A 22,178-nucleotide genomic window follows, 5' to 3' on the forward strand; every position below is an offset into this window, starting at 1 on the left:
CTTGCAGGAGACAGGAATCTAATATGCAGTCCCAGTATAAAAACATGGCACTTTCTAACCCTGCTGTTGCTGAATTATACCAGGTTTTGTCCAAAACCGAAAGATGCATTACCATTCAGTTGGTTCTTGTGCTTTAGTTTTTCCCCATTATATAGAAATCATGCACTTGTCTGTTCCCCCTAGATGACCTCCTTCACAAGAGTCAGTAAGATGTCTCCAGATTCATCACATGGAGGAGACACGGACAGGAAGGTGCTGTAGCAAGATCAAGAGGCTTCACCAGCTAATCGACCACAATGATTCATCTTGTGTCGGCCGCGCCTCTCATGCAATGAGCGCCATTCCCGACCGGGCACTGGCCGCAGGCCTCGCGTCATGGTCGCTGCGCGTGGTGAGGCTTTTTTCCGATGTGAGCCTGTATCAAGGCATGGGGTGATGGGGAGGTGCGAGGTCCCTCGGTCCAGGGCTCGTCAGCTGTGAGCCTGTGAGCCCGTCGTCGGTCGCGCTCTGCAACTGCAATGATGGCTGCCCGCCTCGTGTCCGTGACTGCAGTGAAGCGCCCCGGTTCATGTCACCCCTCGCTTTCAGCGCTCGTGCTGTGTTTGCTCCTCGCTCCGTGTGCATCAGGTCGTCGTCTTGTCGTGATCTGCTGTGCTTTCACTGAAACCCATCCTGGTCAATCACCACTGACCACTGCGCCATGGGTAATTTGCACAGATTGTGAAGCAAATTGAGAGTCTGGTTTATGGCCACACGCGCTGTTTCTTTACCGGCTGTGCCTGGATTTTAGAGCCGAGTAATTCAGTTTTTGGAAGCTTCGAAGCACCACCGAGGCCCGGAGGGACAGATCTTGTCTCAACGTTGATGCCAACGGACTAGGATTCATGGACGAACCAACGAACAAACCATATATCATTCCGTTTCTTAGCCATGCTAGGTTTCCACAATCATGAAATCACATGAGAGCAACCTGCATCCATACGCTGTGGAGCCACCCAGTTGGATCGGCGACAAGAAACCATGATACCCCAAAGTCACGATCTGTTTCTTTCGAAGGTGAGCAATCTAATGCACTGCAAGAAGTTATATTGCATTGCCCTGGTGGTCATTAGTCATCTGATGTGAACAAAAAGAACCCAATCTAGCTAGTTAGCTCTAGCCTAATCCTCAGCTAAAACCAACAAAATGAGATACATCTATATACATTGCATTCCATCTGTTCTGCTCTGGCTAGCTACATCAACTCAGCAATCATAACTAGAGGGCCATATTCATGCCAAGACTACTGGAGCTAGACTAGGTAGCATCTTCAGAGGAGTCAGATTGCTCAGTGGGCACCAACCAAGCCACCAGAATCTGCAATTGCACCTACATTCTTCCGTTAGTGGGGGTTATAGTAGTCTGGCTAGGTATGCATGGACCTCCTGTCAGTTGTCTGTACTCTCTGTCCTTGTAGGCTACAGTACTTGACCTGTTTCAGCAAAATAATTGGGATGCGCACATTAGAAATGCTATAACTACAATAGCATAGGGTGACCAAATGTGGGTGGGCCTCAGTACTTACATGCATTGTTGCAAGTGTGGACAGCAATTCTCTGGACTGCTCCATTAGAGTGCCCTCTTGGGTAGCAACTTTGGAAAGATCAGAAACCAAAATACTTGTTCCAGCAAGCTGCAGACCGAGAGGTGATTTCAGTTAAACAAAGTAACAAATCCAGCATCACAAAAAATATTTTACCAAATGTAAGCATCTCAGAATTTTGCTGTATTTTTTGTGCATGCCTCAAACAAGTGCACATGTTTTTTTGCTTGGTGATTGCAAAGTTGAATACTATGATGCTCGGAGCTATGAAACTAATTCAGTTGTAGGTCTTCAATTGAACCCAACTAGGAAATACGTAATGAGGATGCACTTTATCCTACAGAGACCCTCAAGAACAGAGAAATTTCTTGTGCTTCAGAAACTTGGGAAGGTTTTTAAAGCCATCTAATCTGGGAAACACCTGCCTGAGATCAGATTAACTCTCAACCCTAACAATCCATCATGATCAGACAACTTGGAAAGCCTTATTGTGAAGGGTGCTAGTTCTATTCTACAGGGCCCCCGATCATAAATTAAGAAAATGTATTGGTGGAAGAGCAACTGGTGACAAAGAAACTGGAACAGGAAAGCAATTCAATGTGCACAGCACCTTAGCCAATAAAGTACATATTGAACTTCCTATTGTTTGCATGATATCAACAGCAGAGCCAACGGCATTTTTCACATCTTGGATATCAGCCTGCAAATACAAAGTAGGAAAGAAGAACTTCAGCTTTGATACGCAGAACAGAAGGGAAACATGTGGAAACAATTTTGTATAATGGTGTTCTAATTACAACCTTTGCTCCATCAGTAACAGGAAGGCACAAAATGCTGGCAGTTAGAGCTTCCACAATTCCAGATAAAGAATCTGTATAGTCCCTCTCTAATAAAGACCATTCTTCAAGATATGCCATCTGTATCAAGCAATTTTCGTTAGATTTTTACAAACAAGGCAAAGGCGAAAAGTGAATTGCTACCAGGCTAAGATATGACTGGCCAAAATTTGTTAGTAGTTAATTTAAGTACTATAATAGCTTAAAGTTATATCTAAGGCTCCGCTACAGAGTCTGTGTGCTGGTGAGCTGGTCTTTCTCCCTTTTTTAACTTTACAGTTGTTCACAGGAAAGGGCCATGTGCAATCTATTGAGCAGAGGAAATAAGCATCAGAACAGCTAATCCTGCAATTACATGGTCCTACCGTTACATCAATGAGAACACCTAGTGGACTGGCTGTGCAGATATTTGAAATATGTATTCAGATGGGCATGGCCCTGTGCTAATAGCTACCTGGTTCTCAGTTTTTTCAGAGACTTCTTTTCTTTTTGGCATAATATTCTCTTGCTAACAATGTCCGGCAGGCTGGCCCAATGGTAGCAAGACATGGAGAGTAATTCATGATAATCAGATTTACTATACTATCAGAAACCAAGGCTTCTAAAGGTAACCAAAACAAGGTCATGTGGATGTATGAATAAAGCAGTGAACTGCCTAGTTGCAATCTTGCAGAGAAAACTGAATAGGTGATTCTTACCTGTCCCTTTAGAACTGTCATGAGTTTCCAATTGTTTCGGTATAACTGTAGCTGGAATCTCTTAAGAGCAACAGATTTACGCATCCCTAGGGTAGTAATCCAGGCATCAGATAAGAATTTCTGGTGAAAAGGTCAAAGAAGAAGAGTTATTGAGAAGTAATAAGGTATAAAAGACAACATTAGCTATAGAAAACAATCTGCTTGAAATTCAAACTTCTGCCCAGAAATATTTTGAATTAAAATAGTTACAGCCAGACTTCCATTTGCCTATGAACAGGTGCAGAATACAAACACCCATTCTAAAAAGTAAAGAACATGACATAAATCGGCGTTCCATCTGATACACCCACCCTGAGCAGATCCTATTTATATTAGTTTTGTTTACAGCTCCAACATAAAGGCATGTCATTGTCAAAGCTTTTCTGGTTCTGTCTTTCCAACTGTTATATTTTTTTTCTGTGTATGTTTGTGTGACAACTACTCTTCACTTCAGAGAAGACCTGTGAGGATGCTTTCTATCTGATATACATAGATTGCCTGGTTCGCCTTTAGTGAAGAAGCTACTCCCAAGGAATTTTAAAAACTTTGATAAATATAAAAATAAGGATAACATAAACTATGGCAGAAAAGACAAAGGTAGTTACAACCAAACTGTGTACATTACACAAATTTGCTTTTGAAAATAAGTGAATCAAAAGGTAAGTGTGAGCACACTGCGCCTACTGTCCTGCATATAGCTAGCCCAGATTGCATATGCCCCCCCCCCCTCCTGAATTTAATCAATTGCATCTTGCACAAATCATTGATGAATGTTAATTTGAATAAATCAAGCAAGTTATAAAACCTAAATCTACAGCCATGAACACATACTGCTGAGTTCTGAGATGTACTGCTATTTATATTAATTATACAGGAGAAACAAAATTCACATATTAGAATTTAATAGTCCATACGTGCTTTTGTAAAGAACATACATACTCACCTCTGCAGTCAATTTCTGTGCAGCAAGTGCAGCATCAGCCTGTGCATTCACACACCGCCACTGCAACTGCCGATTGGACAAAATTCTCAATAGGTGCTCACAGTCGACCTTACTACCCCCATGCCACCTCCTCCTCGCTTCACCATTTATACCATAACCGGATGAACTTCTTCCCTGATGATCCCAAGATGAAGTGCCTGACCCCACAGAGTTTCTTGCCCGTGATGGACTTGACATCCTCCTCGATGGATTACCTGTAAGCTTACTTGGTGAAGATTGCCTGATTGGCCGATTCAGTGGAGATGAAGCAAAGCCATTTAACAGTGATTTCTTGACCGGCGCTGTCCTTGGAGATGCGGCCAATCCAGAGGTATACGGCAAGTATGGTGTGCCTGGATCTGCAAATCTTTGCGACCTGCTGGCAGCAGCATCCTGCAAGAACCGTGCGGGCACACTCATCCCCTTAGACGACTGGCGTCCTCTGTGGGATATGCCAATACCAGCATCCTGAGACCCCGAATTGCTCCCAGACGACACACTCTCTGTGTCAGACGACATCAGGTAGTCCCCACTGTCAAATGAGGAACGTCGACCCCCCTCCTCAAACACCATGGACTGCCGCAGCGACCGGACAGCAGCAAGGACAGCCGCGTCCCTCTTGTGCAAAGAGCAATCCAAGCTTTTGGTAAGCGGATTTCCCTCAAACCCCTGCGACAACCTCGCGGACATTGGCCATCTGTGGTGGGTATGGCCCCCGCCCTCAAACCCCTTCCCCCTCTCCGGCACTGTCCCCATAGCAGGCCTCCTCCTCTCCGGCGTGATGACCCCCGCCGCCGAAGCCACCGGCCGCCGCGACGGAGACGGGGATGTGGCCGGCTTCACCTTGCTGGTCTCGAAGGAGAAGGACCGGCCCTGGAACGCCACGGAGAGGCTCCTCGTGGTGGTGGTGGTGCCGGCATTGGGCCCCCCGGCCTCCCCGACGGCAGCATTGCCCGCCGGTCCCGGGCGCGGGCGGTCGACGGAGACCGAGCGCCTCGGCAGCGGCGACGCGAAGCGGCGGGAGGGCGTGGAGGCCGAGGTCGAGGTGGAGTTGGAGCTCGAGGAGGTGGTGGTGGTGGAGGTCGAGGTCGATGTGGAGGTGGATGTGGACCTGGAGGAGGGCGCGAGGAGGTAGCGGGAGGAGACGGCCTTGGCCTTGGGCTTGGGCCGCGCGTCGCCGGCGTTGGCGTTGGCGTTGGACTTGGCCGGGGAGAGCGCGGAGGAGGCGCGGCGGCGGTGCGGGGACGGCGACGGGTTGAGCCGGGGCGCGGCCGCTGCTGCCCCGGCGGCCACCATGGCGCTCAGATCTCGCGGAATCTCCCCGTGGTTTTTGGGGTTTGTGGGGTTTCGCTTCGTTTCGTTTCAAGATGGGGGGGGAGCGGAGCGGAGCCGACGCTGCACGGCCGCGGAAGTGGAGTGGGGAGCCAAGTGAAACATGGGCGAAGGGAAGGGGATGGGGTCCGTTCCCTTCCGTCGCAAGGGCAAAAAGGGAAAAGCAAGCGGAATAAAGGGCCGGTGCCGTCTGCTGGTGGCCCGGTGGGGCGGCGGAGGAAGCAGCAGGTCAGCTTGACGCCCGGTGACCCGCCCGATAATGGCTGCCGCTGGCCGGCTGGGCCTGGCCGCCTGGGCGTTCTCCAAAACCAGACCATGCCGCCGGCGTCAACCCGGCCCCGTGCCCCCAGCGATTTCTCGCGTTGCGCCTACGTTTTCCTCGTCATGGGCTCACCACGGCACGTGCCCCGGCTTGACGAAACGCTCGCGCAGCGAAGACGCCTCATGTGGCCGGCTCGAGCTGTCCCGTGGCAATTGGTTCACGCGACGAGCCGACGACGGAGTGGAGACGGCGTAGGGGGGCGGGCTGACACCATCATTTCCCCCGACGCGCCGGCGCGAGGGGAGACGGGCCCTCCGAGGGCCGAGGCTCTAAACAAAGCGCGGGCAGGGGAAAATGTGCTCCTGCTACTAATTTATCCGCTGCGTGATTGGCCGTTTGGACCTTTGCGCCTTTGCCTCCACGCACTCGCCTAGGAAAAATACAGTTTTTTAAAGATTTGGATAGATACTTTCCTGCCTCAGTAACCTAGGAAAATTGAAGTTTTAAGATTGGGATAGATGCTACCTTGCCTCGGTGGTCAACATAATGGAAATGGGCTTGACTAAAAAAAACACAGAATGCAAATGCACAGATACCAGGGATGCTCCGGGCAAAATTCATGTGTGCCCGAACAGCCTCAAATCAAGCTGTAGCTCAAAGCCATAAGAAATACTGTAACTGTATCTCAGTGAAAGAAGTGTAGTTTCAGGGCCTGTTTGGCTCACTAGTGTTAAAGTTTAACACCCGTCACATCGGATGTTTAAATGCTAATTAGGAGTATTAAACATAGGCTAATTATAAAACTAATTGCACAGATGGAGTGTAATTCGCGAGACGAATCTATTAAGCCTAATTAGTACATGATTTGATAATGTGGTGCTACAGTAACCATTTGCTAATGATGGATTAATTAGGCTTAATAGATTCGTCTCGCGAATTAGCATAGGGTTCTGCAATTAGTTTTATAATTAGCTCATATTTAGTTCTCCTAATTAGCATCCGAACATTCGATGTGACACTGTTAAAGTTTAACACCTCGTATCCAAACACCCCCTCAGTAACATCGTGATGCAGGCACGAGTAAATATAAAATCCCGTATAGGAACAAACTGTCACGTGCGGTATCTACAAATGGGACAAGAACCTTGTCAAGTTACTGCTGACTGCTAGGAGGCGAACGAGCGCATCAACAGTGGATTCACTGTTGATTGATTTTACTGGCGAATGGAACAGACGGTGCGCGGCTACGGGCCGGACGCAGGTGTCGTCGTGTCGAGCCTCCTGCAGTCTGCAGCAGCTCTACAGTTCTTAATCTTTTTTATAACATTATCGAGGCACACTTTGGCAATAAATATTCTGGTGTACTGCTAGTTTAATGTTAATACGTCTTGTTGTGTTTAAGAATGACACGGGGGAGTCAACTTGGTCCGATCCTGTCTCGTCCATTTGCATATAACGGTATGCAGTATTGTGTAGAGACAGTAGAGTTGCAAGGCTCTCGATGCTGATTCTTTTATTTTTGCTACATTTCCTAAAGCTACAGCTTTGCTGTGGTCTTGTGGAGTGACCGCTGCAGACCGTGCTCGACAGATAGACGTCCCTGTTAACTAACGGTGTAAGCATGCAATCTCCATTAATTCAGTCATGTAGTAAACCCAGCAAAGCGAGCTTGGGGCGTGCGCGTGGGGCCGCTACATGAGTTGCGATCCATGTGTGGTGGACTGCCACTACGACGCTGTCACGACCGCTTTCCGTTAAGGCTTGCCCAACTTTGGGGTGTCCAAAATACTGTAGCAACACTGTAGCGTTTCGTTTGTATTTGTGAATTATTGTCCAAATATTGACCAATTAGGCTCAAAAGATTCATCTCGCAAAGTACAACAAAACTGTACAATTAGTTTTTTATTTCGTCTACATTCAGTACTCCATGCATGTACCGCAAGTTTGATGCGATGGGGAATCTTCTTTTTGCATAGTGCCAAATTTGGGATTTGGGGTGAACTAAACAAGGCCTAAACCACTTTGTCCTTGTTTAGTTGCCCAACTTTGAACAACCAAAAATGTTGTAGCGTAACTGTAGTATTTCGTTTGTATTTGTGAATTATTGTTCAAATATTGACTAATTAGGTTCAAAAGATTCGTCTCGCAAAGTACAACAAAATTGTACAATTAGTTTTTGATTTCGTCTACATTCAGTACTCCATGCATATATCGCAAGTTTGATGTGATGGGGGATCTTCTTTTTACATAGTGCCAAAGTTGGGATTTAGGAGAATAAACAGACCTTTATCGTCACGTAGGGCCCGTCTCCGCATGACGGCCCCGAATCTGCACGGCACGCCGCGCGCGGCTGGGTCGGCCACCGTACGTTACTCCGGGGCCCTGGATGGCGGCACGCGCGGCCGAAAAGCCCCGATCCAGGCGCCGCCGCGGCCGGCCGGCCGCGGGTACGCTACGGTTTGGAGCGCGCGGCGGCTGGTTAGCCTCGCGCGACCTGCTATTTTAAGCTCGCTTCCACGTACGCGCCCGCGCCCGCGCCCCCGTTTGGTCGCTTCGGTCCGCCGGGCTGCGCTCATGGTTGGATCATTGGATGCTGCCGCGCCGCGCCGTGTTGGAGTCGGCACAACTAGACGAGCTCCGACAAGTGTATGGTTGCCAATATTCTTTTTAGCTCTGCGGGGTGCTGGGCTGCCTTCCTGCAGGCAGCGGGGCCTTGTTTCAAAACGACAGAGCCTCTGTATACGGATGCGCTCCGAGTGTTCGACACGACTGCCTGGGCATGATTTTTCGAGCTGCGGTTGGGTGCCGCTCTGCATGGTCAGGGGATGGGACCTCGACGTGCAGCTGAAGCTGGAATCGCCGAGTTCGATCGGCCAACAGTCCGGCACCCGTGACCGTGAGGGGACCTGATCTTTGTGGTCTTTGATCATTTTGCTAGAGGCTATATATACGAAGAGTTTGTGAAGCTGGAAGTTTCATGTCGGCAATTGTACATGCACATCACGTAACCCATCATCTGACATAATTACCTGCTCACTCCTATTCATTCCACGTTAGAAATTGTTTTAGTTTGATACAGTACACGTCTATAAACCTAAAAAGTTCAAAACGCCATATATGATTCATTGATCCTACAAAAAATGACGCATTACGATCCAATTAGTGGTTCATCAATCGAACGCCATATAATTTGGTTGGAACGGAGTGAGTATTACCTGACTCTACAAAAAATGACACGCATTACGATCCAATTAGCGGTTCTTCAATCGATCGATATCCTAAAAAAATCCAAATGATAGCCTCCGTTGAAGCCCCCCCGATCGAGCTGTCGAATCGAGCACTCAATCCATATGCGTGCACCGTGAAGCAAGCTACCAAGCTACGAGCGTCTTTCTTCGTTAGGCGTTGCTTGAGGAGGAAGCTGCGGCCGGCCGGTCCATCCCTTTGCGAGACTTGTGCATCACTGTTCTTGTGCCTGCCATCATTGACTAATCGCCTTTTTTGGCCCGCCCAGTGTGCAGCCGAAGCAATGCATCATCCGGTGACCGATGATAGGCTGTAACGACGGTTCGGGATGCCAAATGCCATTGCCATCGCGATTTAGGCTGGCTACCTGGTTCTCGTTGTGAAATGATGCGACCACCTTTCTTTCACAGTGGAAAACGAAAAGCTGGCTGCACAGGTGCTCATTGACAGGACATCACTCACTCACTCACCGATGAAGTTGGAACTGAAAACCTGATACCATCGGACACCAGAAGGATATTTTGAGCTTTTGTGGACCACTCTGGTTATTTTTGGAAAAGAAAAAAAAAGTTCTTTCGACGTCCCATGTATCGCCGTAGTTTAAGTTTCATCCCTCGAGTGTAAAATCAGCTATCCCGTACCCTGACCTGTACAATACTGTGCAAATCACGTCCTTCTACTGGTGGTTTCGCATGACGTGGCATGGGGCCCACACGTCAGGCAACCAGGTGGCAATGGGCCCCACATGCCAAGTCACTTTATCCTCCCCTTCTCTGTAGGGCGTGGCCATCGGCGACGGCCCGATCCACTCCGTGGCCGGCCATGACTGGCGATTATCTCGCCGGCGGCGACGAAGTCGCCACCTACAGCACCAGTGCGAAGCGGCGCATCAATTTCGCGAAACCCTAACCCTAGGCGGCCAGCGGCGAGCAGGATGGCGGTCATGGCCGCGGCGGCGCTCTGGCGGCCACACCTGCGAACGCGCAGAGTTGGGAAGAGCTTGGGCGCTAGTGGGTCACGAATAGCCCACCTGTGTGCTACGTTCGGGCGGAGGAAGACCGGAGGTGGCTGTCGACGTCGAGGTGGCTTGCGGTGGCTCGGGAGCAGTGGCGGCCGGGAAAACCCAAATACCCGCTGGAGGAGTGGATGGGGGCGGCGCGAAGCTGGCTGAGGACGGATCTTGGGAGGTGGTTGAGGTGTGTACTGCAGTGATTTGAAGATGGGGGAGCGTAATGGACGAATTTGGCCGGCGGGTCTCGGCGGTGCAGCTCGGCACAAAAGACAGGCAAGGCGGCCAGCAATCTGGGTCTCTAGATGGGTTGGGAGGCAGAGGGTTGTTGGATACGTGAGTGTGCCGGAGGAATCGATGAGCGGTGCCACGAGCTCGTCGATTTTTTATTGGCTTGCGGCGACCGGCGACTGAACTCAGAACTGTGGCAGAGTGCCGACGAGGCCACGGCTGCCGCAGCACGCCGCTTCTGGCTTGCCAACATGGCGTTGCTCCAACTAATCAAAGCATGTGCAAACAAAGAGCTTACATTAGTAATCCTTGCCATCTGAGCAGGAATATCTTCCGTGCGAGTGCCAATATGAGCACCGAGATCATCAAGATTAAGTTTGGCGCAACAGAGCAGAGTGAGAGTTGGAAGAGGAGGCAAGGCCGGGCGTTCGAGAGGTTAAGGGCGAGCTGCGGCCGAATCCGGGCGAAAAGGCGTCCAGGTGCAGGGGCTCTTCGCTTTGATGGCCGAAGGCGTGGCCCGACGAACGGTGGGTATCACTGTATCAGAAGGGCGGCGGAGCAGGGAGTACAACGGGAGGGGAAGAAGAGAGGGAAGGAGGAGAGAGAACACATTACAGGTGGGGATCCAGTACCACGTCATGTAAAACCATCGTACAAACGGTTTTCAAAGTTGAGGGATGTCCGATACCTGATTTTGAATACGAGGGCTGATGCACGAGGGACGTTGAAAGTCTTTTTTTCCCTTGGAAAAACCATTCGCAGGAAGTTGGGGCCATAGGGTTTACCAAGCTGGTCCTTGTTAGGCCCAATTATCCAATGGCAGGGCGCGAATTGGCCATTGGGCTTTTATTACAGAAACTAGGCTGTCGGGCCGGCAGTATCAATGCCATGCTGGCCTTTTCAGGAGTATACTACTTTCATAAGCACGTCACAGGCCATAAAGTTAAAACTACTGTCGTCACATCCGTAAAGAAGAAAAATTTGCGTCACATCAGGAGTCTTTCCATCGTGTTTGATACACCCGCTAAAGTTAGCACCTGCCACATCGAATATTTGATACTAATTATAAGTATTAAACATAGGTTAATTACAAAACTAATTGTACAGATGGAGTTTAATTCGCGAGATGAATCTATTAAACCTAATTAGTCCATGATTTGACAATATGGTGCTACTGCAACCATTTGCTAATGATGGATTAATTAGGCTTAATAGATTCATCTCGCGAATTAGTTCAGAGGTTCTGCAATTAGTTTTATAATTAGCTCATGTTTAATCCTTCTAATTACCATACGAACATCCGATATGACACTACTCAAGTTTAGCCCTCGATATCAAGCAACCTCCTGCTGATATAAAAAAAACTCTTATTCACATCACCAATAACAAAACTTTCGAAGTCGTTGATTCTTCAAAAAGTAGCTTGATGCCTTTTGCTATCTGCATTATCCTCCTCTCGAGAAGAACATTTTTGGACCTCTTTGGTGGCACAAGAAAAGGCTGCTGCACACATAAAAACCTTTACTCCAACTTCGAAAGCCCTATGATGTTCGTACACCCAAAATAAAACTTGGACATTAAATGTTATCTTAGAAAATCCTCTGATTTAACATAACAGGTGAACCGTAGTACATGAACAGTGTAACTGACCAGAAGGCTAGTCAGCGGAGCTCAGCTCAGCTTCCTCTCTAGTATTCCAGGTGTCCCAATCAGACGCGCAAAAGTTTCAGTGTTTGATAACATGATCACATCGTACACCCGCAGACCACCCAGCTCAGGAACTGCACAGAGGAGCAAAGGTTTCGCTCACGGGATTTAAGGAGCGTTTGGATACCAGGAGCTAAACTTTAGCCCTGTCACATCGGATGTTCGGATACTGATTAGAAGGACGAAACATAAGCTAATTACAAAATTAATTGCAGAACCCCTATGCTAAATTGTGAGACGAATCTATTAAACCTAATTAATCCATCATTAGTGAATAGTTACTGTAGCACCACATTATCAAATCATGGACTAATTAGGCTTAATAGATTTATCTCGCGATTTAGCCTAGAGGTTGTGTAATTAGTTTTATAATTAGTCTAGGTTTAATACTCCTAATTAGTGTCCAAATATTCGACGTGACGGGGGCTAAAATTTAGCCCCCTCCTCCCAAACACCCCCTTAGTTGGGTTCCACAGATCAAGGGTTGTTTGATACTGAGCTAAAAGTTTAGTCCGTGTCACATCAAATATTTGGAGGTTAATTAGAAGGGCTAAATATGAGTTAATTATAAAATTAATTACACAGATGGAGGCTAAATGACGAAACGAATCTATTAAGCCTAATTAATTCATCATTAGCAAATGGTTATTGTAGAAGCACATTGTCAAATCATGGACTAATTAGGCTTAATAGATTCGTCTCGCCGTTTAGCCTTCATCTGCGCAATGAGTTTTGTAAATAGTCTATGTTTAATACTCCTAATTAGATCTAAACATTCGATGTAATGGGGACTAAAGTTTAGCCCGGGATCCAAACACCTCTAAAGTTAGTCCCTATCATATCGAATGTTTAGATACTAAACTAATTACACAAATCGAGGCTAATTCGCGAGACAAATCTATTAAGCCTAGTTAATTCATAATTAGCACATATTTACTGTAGTGTCATATTGTCAAATCATGGACTAATTAGGCTTAATAGATTCATCTCGCGAATTAGCCTTCATATGTGCAATTGGTTTTATAATTAACTCAGATTTAATTCTTCTAATTAGTATCTAAATATTCGATGTGACAGAGAACGTAGTCCGTGGAACCGAACACCTCTCTGTCTGACGTCAGCTGTCACACCACAAATCCGCACGTGCCCGTTGACCGCCGCCGTTTCCCCTCTCGGCCCAAACAGCCACCAACCAGACACCACCCCCGCTCCCCCTCCCTGCACCGCGCCCCATACACCCGCGCCCGCTGACACTCCTCCCCGCCAACCCCCCTCGCGTCGCCCACGACTCGTCGTACACCCGGTCCTCCCTCCTCCGCTCGCTGAGTTCGTTCCCCTCCCCCTCTCCCCGATCGCGCAGCTGCGACGAAACCCTAGCGGCGAATTCCCCCGCGGGATCGAGGATTCCAAGTAAGTTCCGCTCCCCCTCGCGCTCCATTTTCCCCAAATTCGTTCCGCACCCTGCTCGTTCTGTTAGATCTGAGCACCCCGGGGCTTGCATCGCTAGGGTTCCGATCGGGGGCGAGCGCGGGAGCCGCATTCCGGGAGCGGGGGATGGCGACCTGCCGCAAGATGGCGCGCGTCGACGTCGCCGAGCTCAAGCAGCGCCTGGTGAAGCGGCTCGGCAGGCAGCGGGCCGGCAAGTACTTCGCGCACCTCACCAGGCTGCTGAATCTGAAGCTCACCAAGGTGGAGTTCGACAAGCTGTGCTTCGCCACCATAGGCAAGGATAACATCGCGCTGCACAACGCGCTCATCAGGGGGATCATCAGCAATGCGCTGTCGGGGGTGCCGCCGCCGAGTCGGCAGGCCGTCACGGGGCAGTCGGGGACGACCACCGCCCCGAGCGGGCAGTGCGTGGGCGTCGCGCTGCCGGTGGTGGGGAATGTGGGGGCGGTCGTGGATTCTGGTGATGGCGAGCTGGCGAGGGAGAGGGGGGCGCCGGTTGGGAAGGTGGTGTCTGTGGAGGATGGGGAGGAGGTGGAGCAGGTCAGGTCTGCTCCGTGCGTCCAGAGTCGGAGCCCGATAACGGCGCCATTGGGGATCTCTGTGGCAGGGAGCAGTGGTCTGAGGATGCGGAGGAGGATGGATGATCCGGCGCCGTCGTGCTATGATTCTGGCCATTTGCTGGACACGGCTACTTTGTGCGAGGGGTTGAAGAGAAGGTTGCACAGTGATGGCATTGGAGTGACGGTGCAGGGTGTTGATGCTTTGAATCGTGGATTAGATGAGTTCTTGAGAAGGTTGATTAAGCCGTGCATGGATTTGTCAAGAGTGAGAGCCAGCAGTAGAAGAATTGGTAAAGTCAATGAGAAGTTTACTGGTAGAATGAATGGCTTGCAACAACCAAATCTGGGTTATTCTACAACCTTGCAAGATTTTGCAGTTGCTGTTCAATCTGATCCACATTCGCTTGGTCCAAATTGGCCCACACAAATCGAGAAGATACAGACAATGTCATTTGGAGGAGAATGAACCAGATTGCCCTGTAGTCGATGAACCTCTCAAAACGAGATGCAGTTTGCTGGCAGTGAAGTAAATGAAGCGGCAGACAAACAACAGGGCTACAAAATCCGAGTATTGCAGTACTCATGAGCAAGAAAGTCCAAGGCCTTACAAGCGAACAAATGGAGTTGTAATGGACAGTTTAGCATAAATTCTTTCTTGGGAATATATAGCCATCAATAATAAATCGAAGAATCAATAGGGTTGGCTGATGTCCTGATCAAGCTGAGCAACTCGTCGACATATATACCCTCAGTTCTTGGCACAAAAAGCATGTTCTCATAGTACTTTAGAGATTTGTTGTGATGTTGTAATAGAGCATTTTTCCCTTGTTACAAACTCAATTGGAATCATTTTTCGCAGTGATCATAAGCCGATGCCTTCAATGGCTCATTGCTCTTGTACATTATATTCAGATTATGGCTATGACTCCTTGCAATTAGGATACAAGTTTTTCCCCGGTTGAATAAATATATAAGCTTTGTTTGCTCAAGGACTTCAAATTCTCTCCTATGACTGGAATGTAAATGTTTTAAACATGTATGTAACTGAATTACAGTTCATGTCATCCGAAATTTATGATATGTACTTTTCTAATTGAATCAATTCGAACTGTTGATTTCACTACTCCTATTACTGTAGCTCTTATATTCAACTATAGAAGAATGTCATATTCTTTGTTGAAATCTGTTTACTTGAATACAATATACATCTTGGTCCAAGAATCCATGAACTGTTCAATAGTTGTTCGAATGTTTATTTGGTAACATTTTTAGTATTGTTTTGGACTAGCTATTTTTCAGCGTGAACTTTTCAGCATGTGGTCTGGTCCCATTCGAAGATTGCACCTGTTCTTTCAGCAATTTATATCTCAGTTGAGTAGTTCAAGTTGCATTACATCATATACTTTGTTTTTATGACGCTTGCTTGTCTTGACCATGTTCTATTTTCATTATCTTACTAAAGTGGCATAGTGAGTGACTGTAACATGATGATTTTTAGTTCTGGCTATACTCTTTTGTCGAAGCATGGTGTCTTTGTTGAGCTTTTTGCTATATTTATCTGACATGAAAAATGTGTTCATACACTTTAATTTAACTCTTCCTGCAAATAATCTTTGCTTACAGAGTATTTGTCAGTTGTCTTATTATTTGAGGATTCCAGACTCCAGAGAGGTGCTACCCCTTCGAAATCAGGATAGCCAGAAAGACATTCTGAATGCAACCAGGTGAGAATATCCTTAATGGAAGCTGGTTAGAATAACTGCACCAAATGTGGTTTGGTTGACAGACTGGCTTTGAAACTGGATCCCAATATTCTGCTGTCTTGGATCTTAGAACTCCTAAGTCTTATGCAGTTGAGAAATATTGCCTTCCCCCATTCTGATGTGCTAGTAGCGCCCATCATTTTCTCGAGATCTAGTGCATTTGCATTTCTTTTGTGATTGGTATTGCTGAACTCTTGGATGTCATCATCTGATTCATGTTGATCTAATCTTTGATGCCAAACAAGTAATCAAAAGGTGAAAAATTCTGGAATAGATTGTAAACCAAAGTGATCACCAGTTCTGTTTTGTTCTGCCTATTTTACTGGGCTCCGTAGTCACGAGCTCACAATCATGAACGGGATGATTTCTGGTTACCGTTGCTGAGGACACTTTTACCTGTTCCCAAGTGAAAAGTAACTACGAAGTAACAAGATTATTGTGTACAAGGTGCTTTTTTCTTAATCTGTATGCCTTTTTTTTTTCGAAACAATTGATCTACACGCGCTGAACACTGCACGTGCCATTCTGGGCATCGGCTCAGCTTCCTTCTACCCACTTCTTGTTTCTCTTTCTTTTTTGCGAAAGCTTGTGCTATAGATTCCGTTAGATGATCAGAATTGGAACAGAATACAGTACGTATTAATGATTAAAAATGAATTATGCTGCAAAAGGTGCCCCCTGAATATCTCACGACGGATGCGGTGGTTTCAGTTCTGCCGAACCGTGTTAGCTCTTTGGTTGCCCAGGCTTAAAAAATACTGATATTCTAGGTTTCTACGAAGCCGGTATCGGACAGATCTTCATGGCCTGATACATAATGCTCCGTATAAAGGACAAGACGATTCTAAACTTATAATTCGGACAGGGTGGAGATAATAAACAAAAAAACTTGTCGTTTTGTACTTCACACTTTTAAACAATCATTGCTATTTTTGCATCAACTTCATTAAAACTCAAAATACATGCTCACATTTTTTTAAATAAAGAAGTTTATGCACACATTGCAGTATTTATTTATAAATGGAAATGCCACCATTCAACAAATACGGCACGAGGTTCTTTCTTTCCCCCAACTGTCGTGGGTTTTTTTCTATTCTTGAAAAAAAAACTCACTCCAGATCATTATCCATTTGGATCATCTCTGGTGAGAAGCTTTAAGTTGCTAGCTTTTCTTTTACCTTTTTCCCTCGTGAAGAAATCGAGACATGGTATAGTGTTTCTGCAATATGATATGGGTTCAGACATACATCGCCACTAATTGTTTCAGTAAATTTTGTTCCGACCTTAAAGCTGCTTTTTTCAGTCAGGGCTCGTGTAGGATTGTTACTTGGACCCTGAGTACTACATGACGCAGCATGTAAAATGTTCGTAAAAATTTCGCTCTCTTCTCTAGCTGGTGTGCTGTGCATAACAGCTCGCTTTCTGTTGGATCCAGACAGTTTTCGGCTACACGGATTTGCCGCAAAACAGCGTACGTTAAGCTCAAGTTGCCATCGCTTGGAAGTAAGAAACACCATCACACCAGTATGCTATGCGCTGGTTGAACGTGAATCTTGACCGCTTGAGTACGTCAGTTGCAGAAGGGAGGGTAGCGATCGCCAACTCCTCTCTCTGGCAGAAGCCACTGGACTACGTGCTTTCCTCGTCTTCACACGCTCATTCCGATGATTCCAGTTGTACTCTAGCTACATATCTTCTCATCCACCTGTACCTCCTCTCGTCAACGATCTTTAATTTTTAATTAACACGTACGGTAACGAACTCAGGAAGAACTACCAAGAAGTTGGAGGAGAGAAAAACGCTGGGATTTGAGCAAAAAAAAGCACTGGGGGATGACTGATTTCTTTTTGAAGAGGATTTGCACTGACACAGATCCAAACCATAACCCTTTTTTTCAGGTTATTTTTGTACATCTCCATCATCTTCTTTCTCTCTCTACACGTACTCCAAACTCTTCCTATGTACCACATCCTCTCTCGCTGGGGCGATCGATCTCTCGATCTTCACCTGGGAGCAGTCTCGGACGAGCTGAGCTCCTTGGTAGCACGCTGACGACACCGGCCGAGAGCTGAACCCGATCGAGCTCGAGATTTGAGTCCCGATCTTTCAGGAGCTAGGATCAGCAGAAAGGTTCTTGACGCCGTTCATTCCTCAGGCAGGCTGATCAACGAGTCGCTCAGAAGGCGCAGCAGTAGTAGATGAACCGCCTACACGCGTTCTTCCTCTTCCTGGCGCTGGCGGCCGCCGCGACGGCCGCGGCCGCGGCGGCCTCCTTCTCGGCCAGCGGCACCGGCCCGTCCGTCGTCCTCAGCATCTCCCACATGACGTGCACGTCGTGGTACTCGCACGTCCGCACCTCCTTCCTCAGCTTCCTCAGGCCTGCATTCACCAACCGATCCGCCGATGAGAAACGAGGTCGATAGAGTAGAGGTAGCAGAAAGCAGCTGGCGACGACGGCACACGTCGGCGACAACTGACCGAGAACTAGATCAGATGTAGCGGGGAGCGCTAGAAGCTTACCAGTCTTTCGCCGGAGGCCGAGGCGCGTGGCGAGGCCGAGCCAGACCCTCTTCACCGGCACGGCGGCTTGGTCCATACACATCTTCCTCGATCTCCTGATTTCTTCCCGTCCGCTGAATTGAACGATCTCCTCTCGTCACTCCCTTCGGAGCCGAACCTTCTTGGCTTCCCCTCTTCTCGAAGCTCTCACTCTATCTCCGGCGGCCAATACCCAGCCACTCGCTGCCTCCGCCGCAACAGATCGATCGGATCGGGATGCCCCAAAGCGGAAGAGAAGAAACCCCTACTACTCCCGTTAGCTGCCGCCTGCCAATCGAGCTTAAGCCGTGGCCAGCTCGATCGTGGGCGGGACCTTTTATAGCCGAGGCGGTAGCGGCGCGGGGGGAGATCGAGGGAGTGGAGGGGAGGGGACAAGGGAGATGCGCGTGCAATCCGGGCCCGACCCCGTCGGCGCGGCGCTGTCGTCCGATTTGGACGCGCGAGCAGCACGGGTTGGTCGCTGTCCGCGGCCGCGCACCAGGTGTCGCTTTCCCCGGCGCGGGCGGCTTCCGCGCGGGTTCCCCTGCGATCCTGGCACCCGATGGGCTGCCGCGTGAGCGATCCGACGGCCCGGGTGATGTGAGCTGGGCACCTGCTCCGCGGAAAATCGGAAAGGCTTGGTTTTGGTTCCCAATTTTGCCTTTTCATCCGCCCGGGCGCCGGAGGTGGAGTGAGGCCGTGAAACAGGCGGCGTGTGACCGATCACGTTCTGATGTTTACAGCGCATGCTTTCTGGTGGTGGTGGAGTGACGGAGATTGTAATCGAAGTCAACTGTCTGGTGAGGGAACCGATGTCATGCACGACAACAGAAGCGCCACTCATCAGTCATCGCGGATTGTTAAAGATAGGCAAGGCAAGCGTAGATCTTTTGATGATCCGGACCGAAACGAGGCAGGTGAAGTGAATTTTTATCTAGGACTAGGAGTACGTACTACTAGTTGAGGATTAATTTGCCATATGCCATTGCTCTTTTGAAATCTTACTTTTGTTATGAACAAGTGACACGTCAAGACGAGATGAGACGAGGATTAATAAAGATTTGTGGTGAAAATTACAAAATCGATCCGCATCCCATTAGTCTTAGGTATTATTCTCCCGGATATTTGTCATGGTTTGCACACTTCTTTTTTGGAAGGTCAATACAATTCCCTTCTAACTTGATTAACAGTTGAAGCCATGGGCCCACATCCTTTTTAATGCATTTACATGTTCACTCTAGGACTAGACGAATTCGTACCCTCAATAGGAGTAGCCACTTAAAGTTTAAGGACATGTTTAAGAGTTTATAGACCTAAGGCCATATCCAGAGTAAGACTCCGCTGTCTAAATAGCAACTCCACATCAACAATAGATAAATATGGAATATTCGAATGTTCTAACTTTGGAACACAATCCAAAATATTGATATTCCCCTGCATTAGCCTCACATGATCTTAGAAGTAGACCTAAGCAATTTGAGGGTCAGGCCAAGGGAAAAGCCTGATTTATTTCAGACCTAAAATTAATACCCAAGCCCTGCAAGTAACTTTATCGGGTTTAATTTGGACCGGTCTCATCTCGCCCCGTCATTTTTTAATGTAAAAAGTAAATGATTTAAGGCCACCAAATTCATTAGCATCATGACCCGCCCCAAATCACGATTCGACTGGGCTTAGCCCGCCGTAATTAGGATTGAGCTTGGGTCGGACCGGACCTTTTCCGTCTCAGGTCTATCTTGACTACCTCTTAATCAAGAGATGTCCTTTGTCTTTCTTCCGGTTGGACAAAAATATGAGATGACAGGTCTCGGAGATAGCTGCTATGTACCATTGGAGATGGCTTAATTGAGAATATGAAAAATTTTTAAGGTCCCTAAAGCATCAGTTTTAGTTTTACCTTTTTGTCCATAGAATGAACCTATAGCATAATATAACATAACCTTGCCCTTGATTAATAACATGTTCAATATGTGTAAAGTACTTTTTTTAATTAATGTAAAGTACTTTTTATCGAAAAATGGGTTTTCCCGGAACAAAAAAAATTTCATATCTCCGTGGAAATTATTGGAAGCCTCCAGCAAAAGGTTCCACGGTGTGGGTTTGCCTTTGTTTGTTGTAGTGGGTCAGCTTGCATCGGCGCCGACTCATGTTCCAACATCATGATGTCTCATCAGACTCCATCGCCGTTCGCCTTTTCGTACGGCCGCACCACCGCACGATTCATGAGCGAGCACGATCGACGCAATTCACGTACCCACAAGCGATGAACCCGACAAAAATGGAAGATGGATAGAGCACGATGCGCTCCCAATGAATGGTTGCATCGGCCGACTTGCTGAGATGGTGACACCCCATACAGCCTCCTTGCCTTTCATCAGCTGATTGATTCCTTGGTTATTGTCTCACTGGATCATGACTAGCCAGTGGTTTTGGGCGCCCAAGCTAACTCTGTAACTCATGCTCATGTAACGGCCAACACTTCCCTGACGATGTACCTAGTGGCATGTACGATCTACCAGCATGGGAAGTTCCCAGCATGGATCTTCACCTTCTTCCCACGAAGAAAAACGATTCACTACAGGACACTGGAAACACCACATCTCCGGACACTGCTGGGGAATGCGCCTTTAGTACCGGGTTCAAACCCCCCGTTAGTACCGGTTGTAACCGGTATTGTTATTTTGGTACTAATAGGACCTTTAATACCGGGTCAAATAACCGCTACTAAAGGATATTAAAAAATAAAAAAAGAAATCTGCCTACTGAAGCCTCGGCTGCACCCCGCTGCCGTCCGCCCGAGCGCGAAGCCCCGGCCGCACAGCACATGAGCCTCGCATCGGAGAGGGAGGGAGGGAGGCGGCGTACTTACGCTGCTCAGCCACCACTGCCGGTTGCCGCCGTCGCCGCTCCTCAGCTCGCCGATTGCCGCCGCCGCTGAATCTGAGGGAGAGGTGGCCGATACTCCAAGATCCACGTGCTCCTTGCTACGCTACGCTGTGTCGACGCTCCGCCGCCGCGCCCTCCCTCCGGAGCTCCGCCGCTCCTTGCTCTGCCATGCCCTGCCAATGCTCCGCCGCCTCACCGCGCCCTCCTTTCTTGCCTCTGCCGCTCCTTGTCCCGCTGCCGCTCCTCGCTCCTCGCCACATGTAAGAGGTGATGGGCGAGCGAAGGGGGGAGAGAGGGGCGGCGATGGGATCTCTATGGGGGGGAGGGAGGGGATTCAGCTAGGGGGAGAGAGGGAATTCGGCGGGGAGAAGAAGAGAGAGACGCGGGTGAGAGGATGAGGAGACAAGTGGATAAGCGTGGGGAGGGGGGTGAGCGTGGGGTGTGAGAGAGAAGGGGAAGCTAACGCGTGAGGGGAGGTTGCGATTTAGTACCGGGTGAAGTCTCCACCTGGTACTAAAGACCCTTAGGCACATTAGTACCAGTTGGAGACTTCAACCGGTACTGATTTATGACCTTTAGTACCGGGTGAAGCCTCCACCCGGTACTAAAGAGGGTCACGAGAGGCTCCTCAGGACTAGTCGTTAGGTCCGGTACTAATGATCACATTACTATTGGATCAAAATACAACCGGTATTAAGCCTCGGAACGAATAATAAATTTTTCATTAGTGGGATATACCTCATCAGGTGCTCGCTACAATGTCTCTGTTGCCCCCCACGCTCCCACAGTACCTTGCCGCGGAGGCGTACTCATCATCATCACCCTTTTTCCGTGAGTGCGTCGTCGCTTTCGCGGCGGATCACTTGGCCAGTGGCGCCGGGTGCGTCGTGCTCAGGCGTCGCGATCCCCGCACGATGTGAATACATGGCGCTGTAGCCGTGTGCGCGCGAGCGCGTGTGACTAGACGGCCGGCTGGCGTCGTGCATGCACCGCGGCACCGGCTGTCACTCACATCGCCGGCTCTGCACACAGTTGCTGCTGATGGGGTCTGTTGCGTT

The 22,178-nt window shown here is 48.5% G+C and overlaps 3 protein-coding genes across 3 annotated transcripts; 1 reads left to right on the top strand and 2 right to left on the bottom strand.

Annotated features, from left to right (window-relative positions):
• Positions 1–1,044: 1,044 nt before the first annotated feature.
• On the bottom strand, positions 1,045–5,562 carry LOC101756743 (QWRF motif-containing protein 2). The gene is made up of 6 exons (XM_004981608.4): positions 4,099–5,562; positions 3,117–3,236; positions 2,383–2,499; positions 2,193–2,282; positions 1,565–1,672; positions 1,045–1,471 (listed from the first exon to the last, which is right to left on the bottom strand). The coding sequence occupies exons 1-6, from the start codon at positions 5,431–5,433 to the stop codon at positions 1,406–1,408; spliced, it is 1,836 nt and encodes a 611-aa protein (XP_004981665.1). The 5' UTR covers positions 5,434–5,562; the 3' UTR covers positions 1,045–1,405.
• Positions 5,563–13,176: 7,614 nt separating this feature from the next.
• LOC101757161 lies at positions 13,177–14,922 on the top strand. Its single transcript, XM_004981609.2, has 2 exons — positions 13,177–13,334; positions 13,432–14,922. The coding sequence occupies exon 2, from the start codon at positions 13,479–13,481 to the stop codon at positions 14,397–14,399; it is 921 nt and encodes a 306-aa protein (XP_004981666.1). The 5' UTR covers positions 13,177–13,334; positions 13,432–13,478; the 3' UTR covers positions 14,400–14,922.
• Positions 14,923–17,503: 2,581 nt separating this feature from the next.
• Positions 17,504–18,563, bottom strand: LOC101757550. The gene is made up of 2 exons (XM_004981610.3): positions 18,217–18,563; positions 17,504–18,075 (listed from the first exon to the last, which is right to left on the bottom strand). The coding sequence occupies exons 1-2, from the start codon at positions 18,296–18,298 to the stop codon at positions 17,873–17,875; spliced, it is 285 nt and encodes a 94-aa protein (XP_004981667.1). The 5' UTR covers positions 18,299–18,563; the 3' UTR covers positions 17,504–17,872.
• Between the last annotated feature and the right edge of the window lie 3,615 nt (positions 18,564–22,178).

The sequence above is a fragment of the Setaria italica genome, chromosome IX (assembly GCF_000263155.2).
Source record: "Setaria italica strain Yugu1 chromosome IX, Setaria_italica_v2.0, whole genome shotgun sequence".
Lineage (NCBI taxonomy): Eukaryota > Viridiplantae > Streptophyta > Magnoliopsida > Poales > Poaceae > Setaria > Setaria italica.

Coding starts and splice junctions, on each gene's coding strand:
- LOC101756743 (XM_004981608.4), bottom strand. CDS start 5,433: ATGGTGGCCGCCGGGGCAGCAGCGGCCGCGCCCCGGCTCAACCCGTCG. Junction 3,237..4,098: donor CACAGAAATTGACTGCAGAG/GTGAGTATGTAT, acceptor CCTTTTCACCAG/AAATTCTTATCTGATGCCTG. Junction 2,500..3,116: donor TGACAGTTCTAAAGGGACAG/GTAAGAATCACC, acceptor TGCTTGATACAG/ATGGCATATCTTGAAGAATG.
- LOC101757161 (XM_004981609.2), top strand. CDS start 13,479: ATGGCGACCTGCCGCAAGATGGCGCGCGTCGACGTCGCCGAGCTCAAG.
- LOC101757550 (XM_004981610.3), bottom strand. CDS start 18,298: ATGTGTATGGACCAAGCCGCCGTGCCGGTGAAGAGGGTCTGGCTCGGC. Junction 18,076..18,216: donor CGGCCTCCGGCGAAAGACTG/GTAAGCTTCTAG, acceptor TGGTGAATGCAG/GCCTGAGGAAGCTGAGGAAG.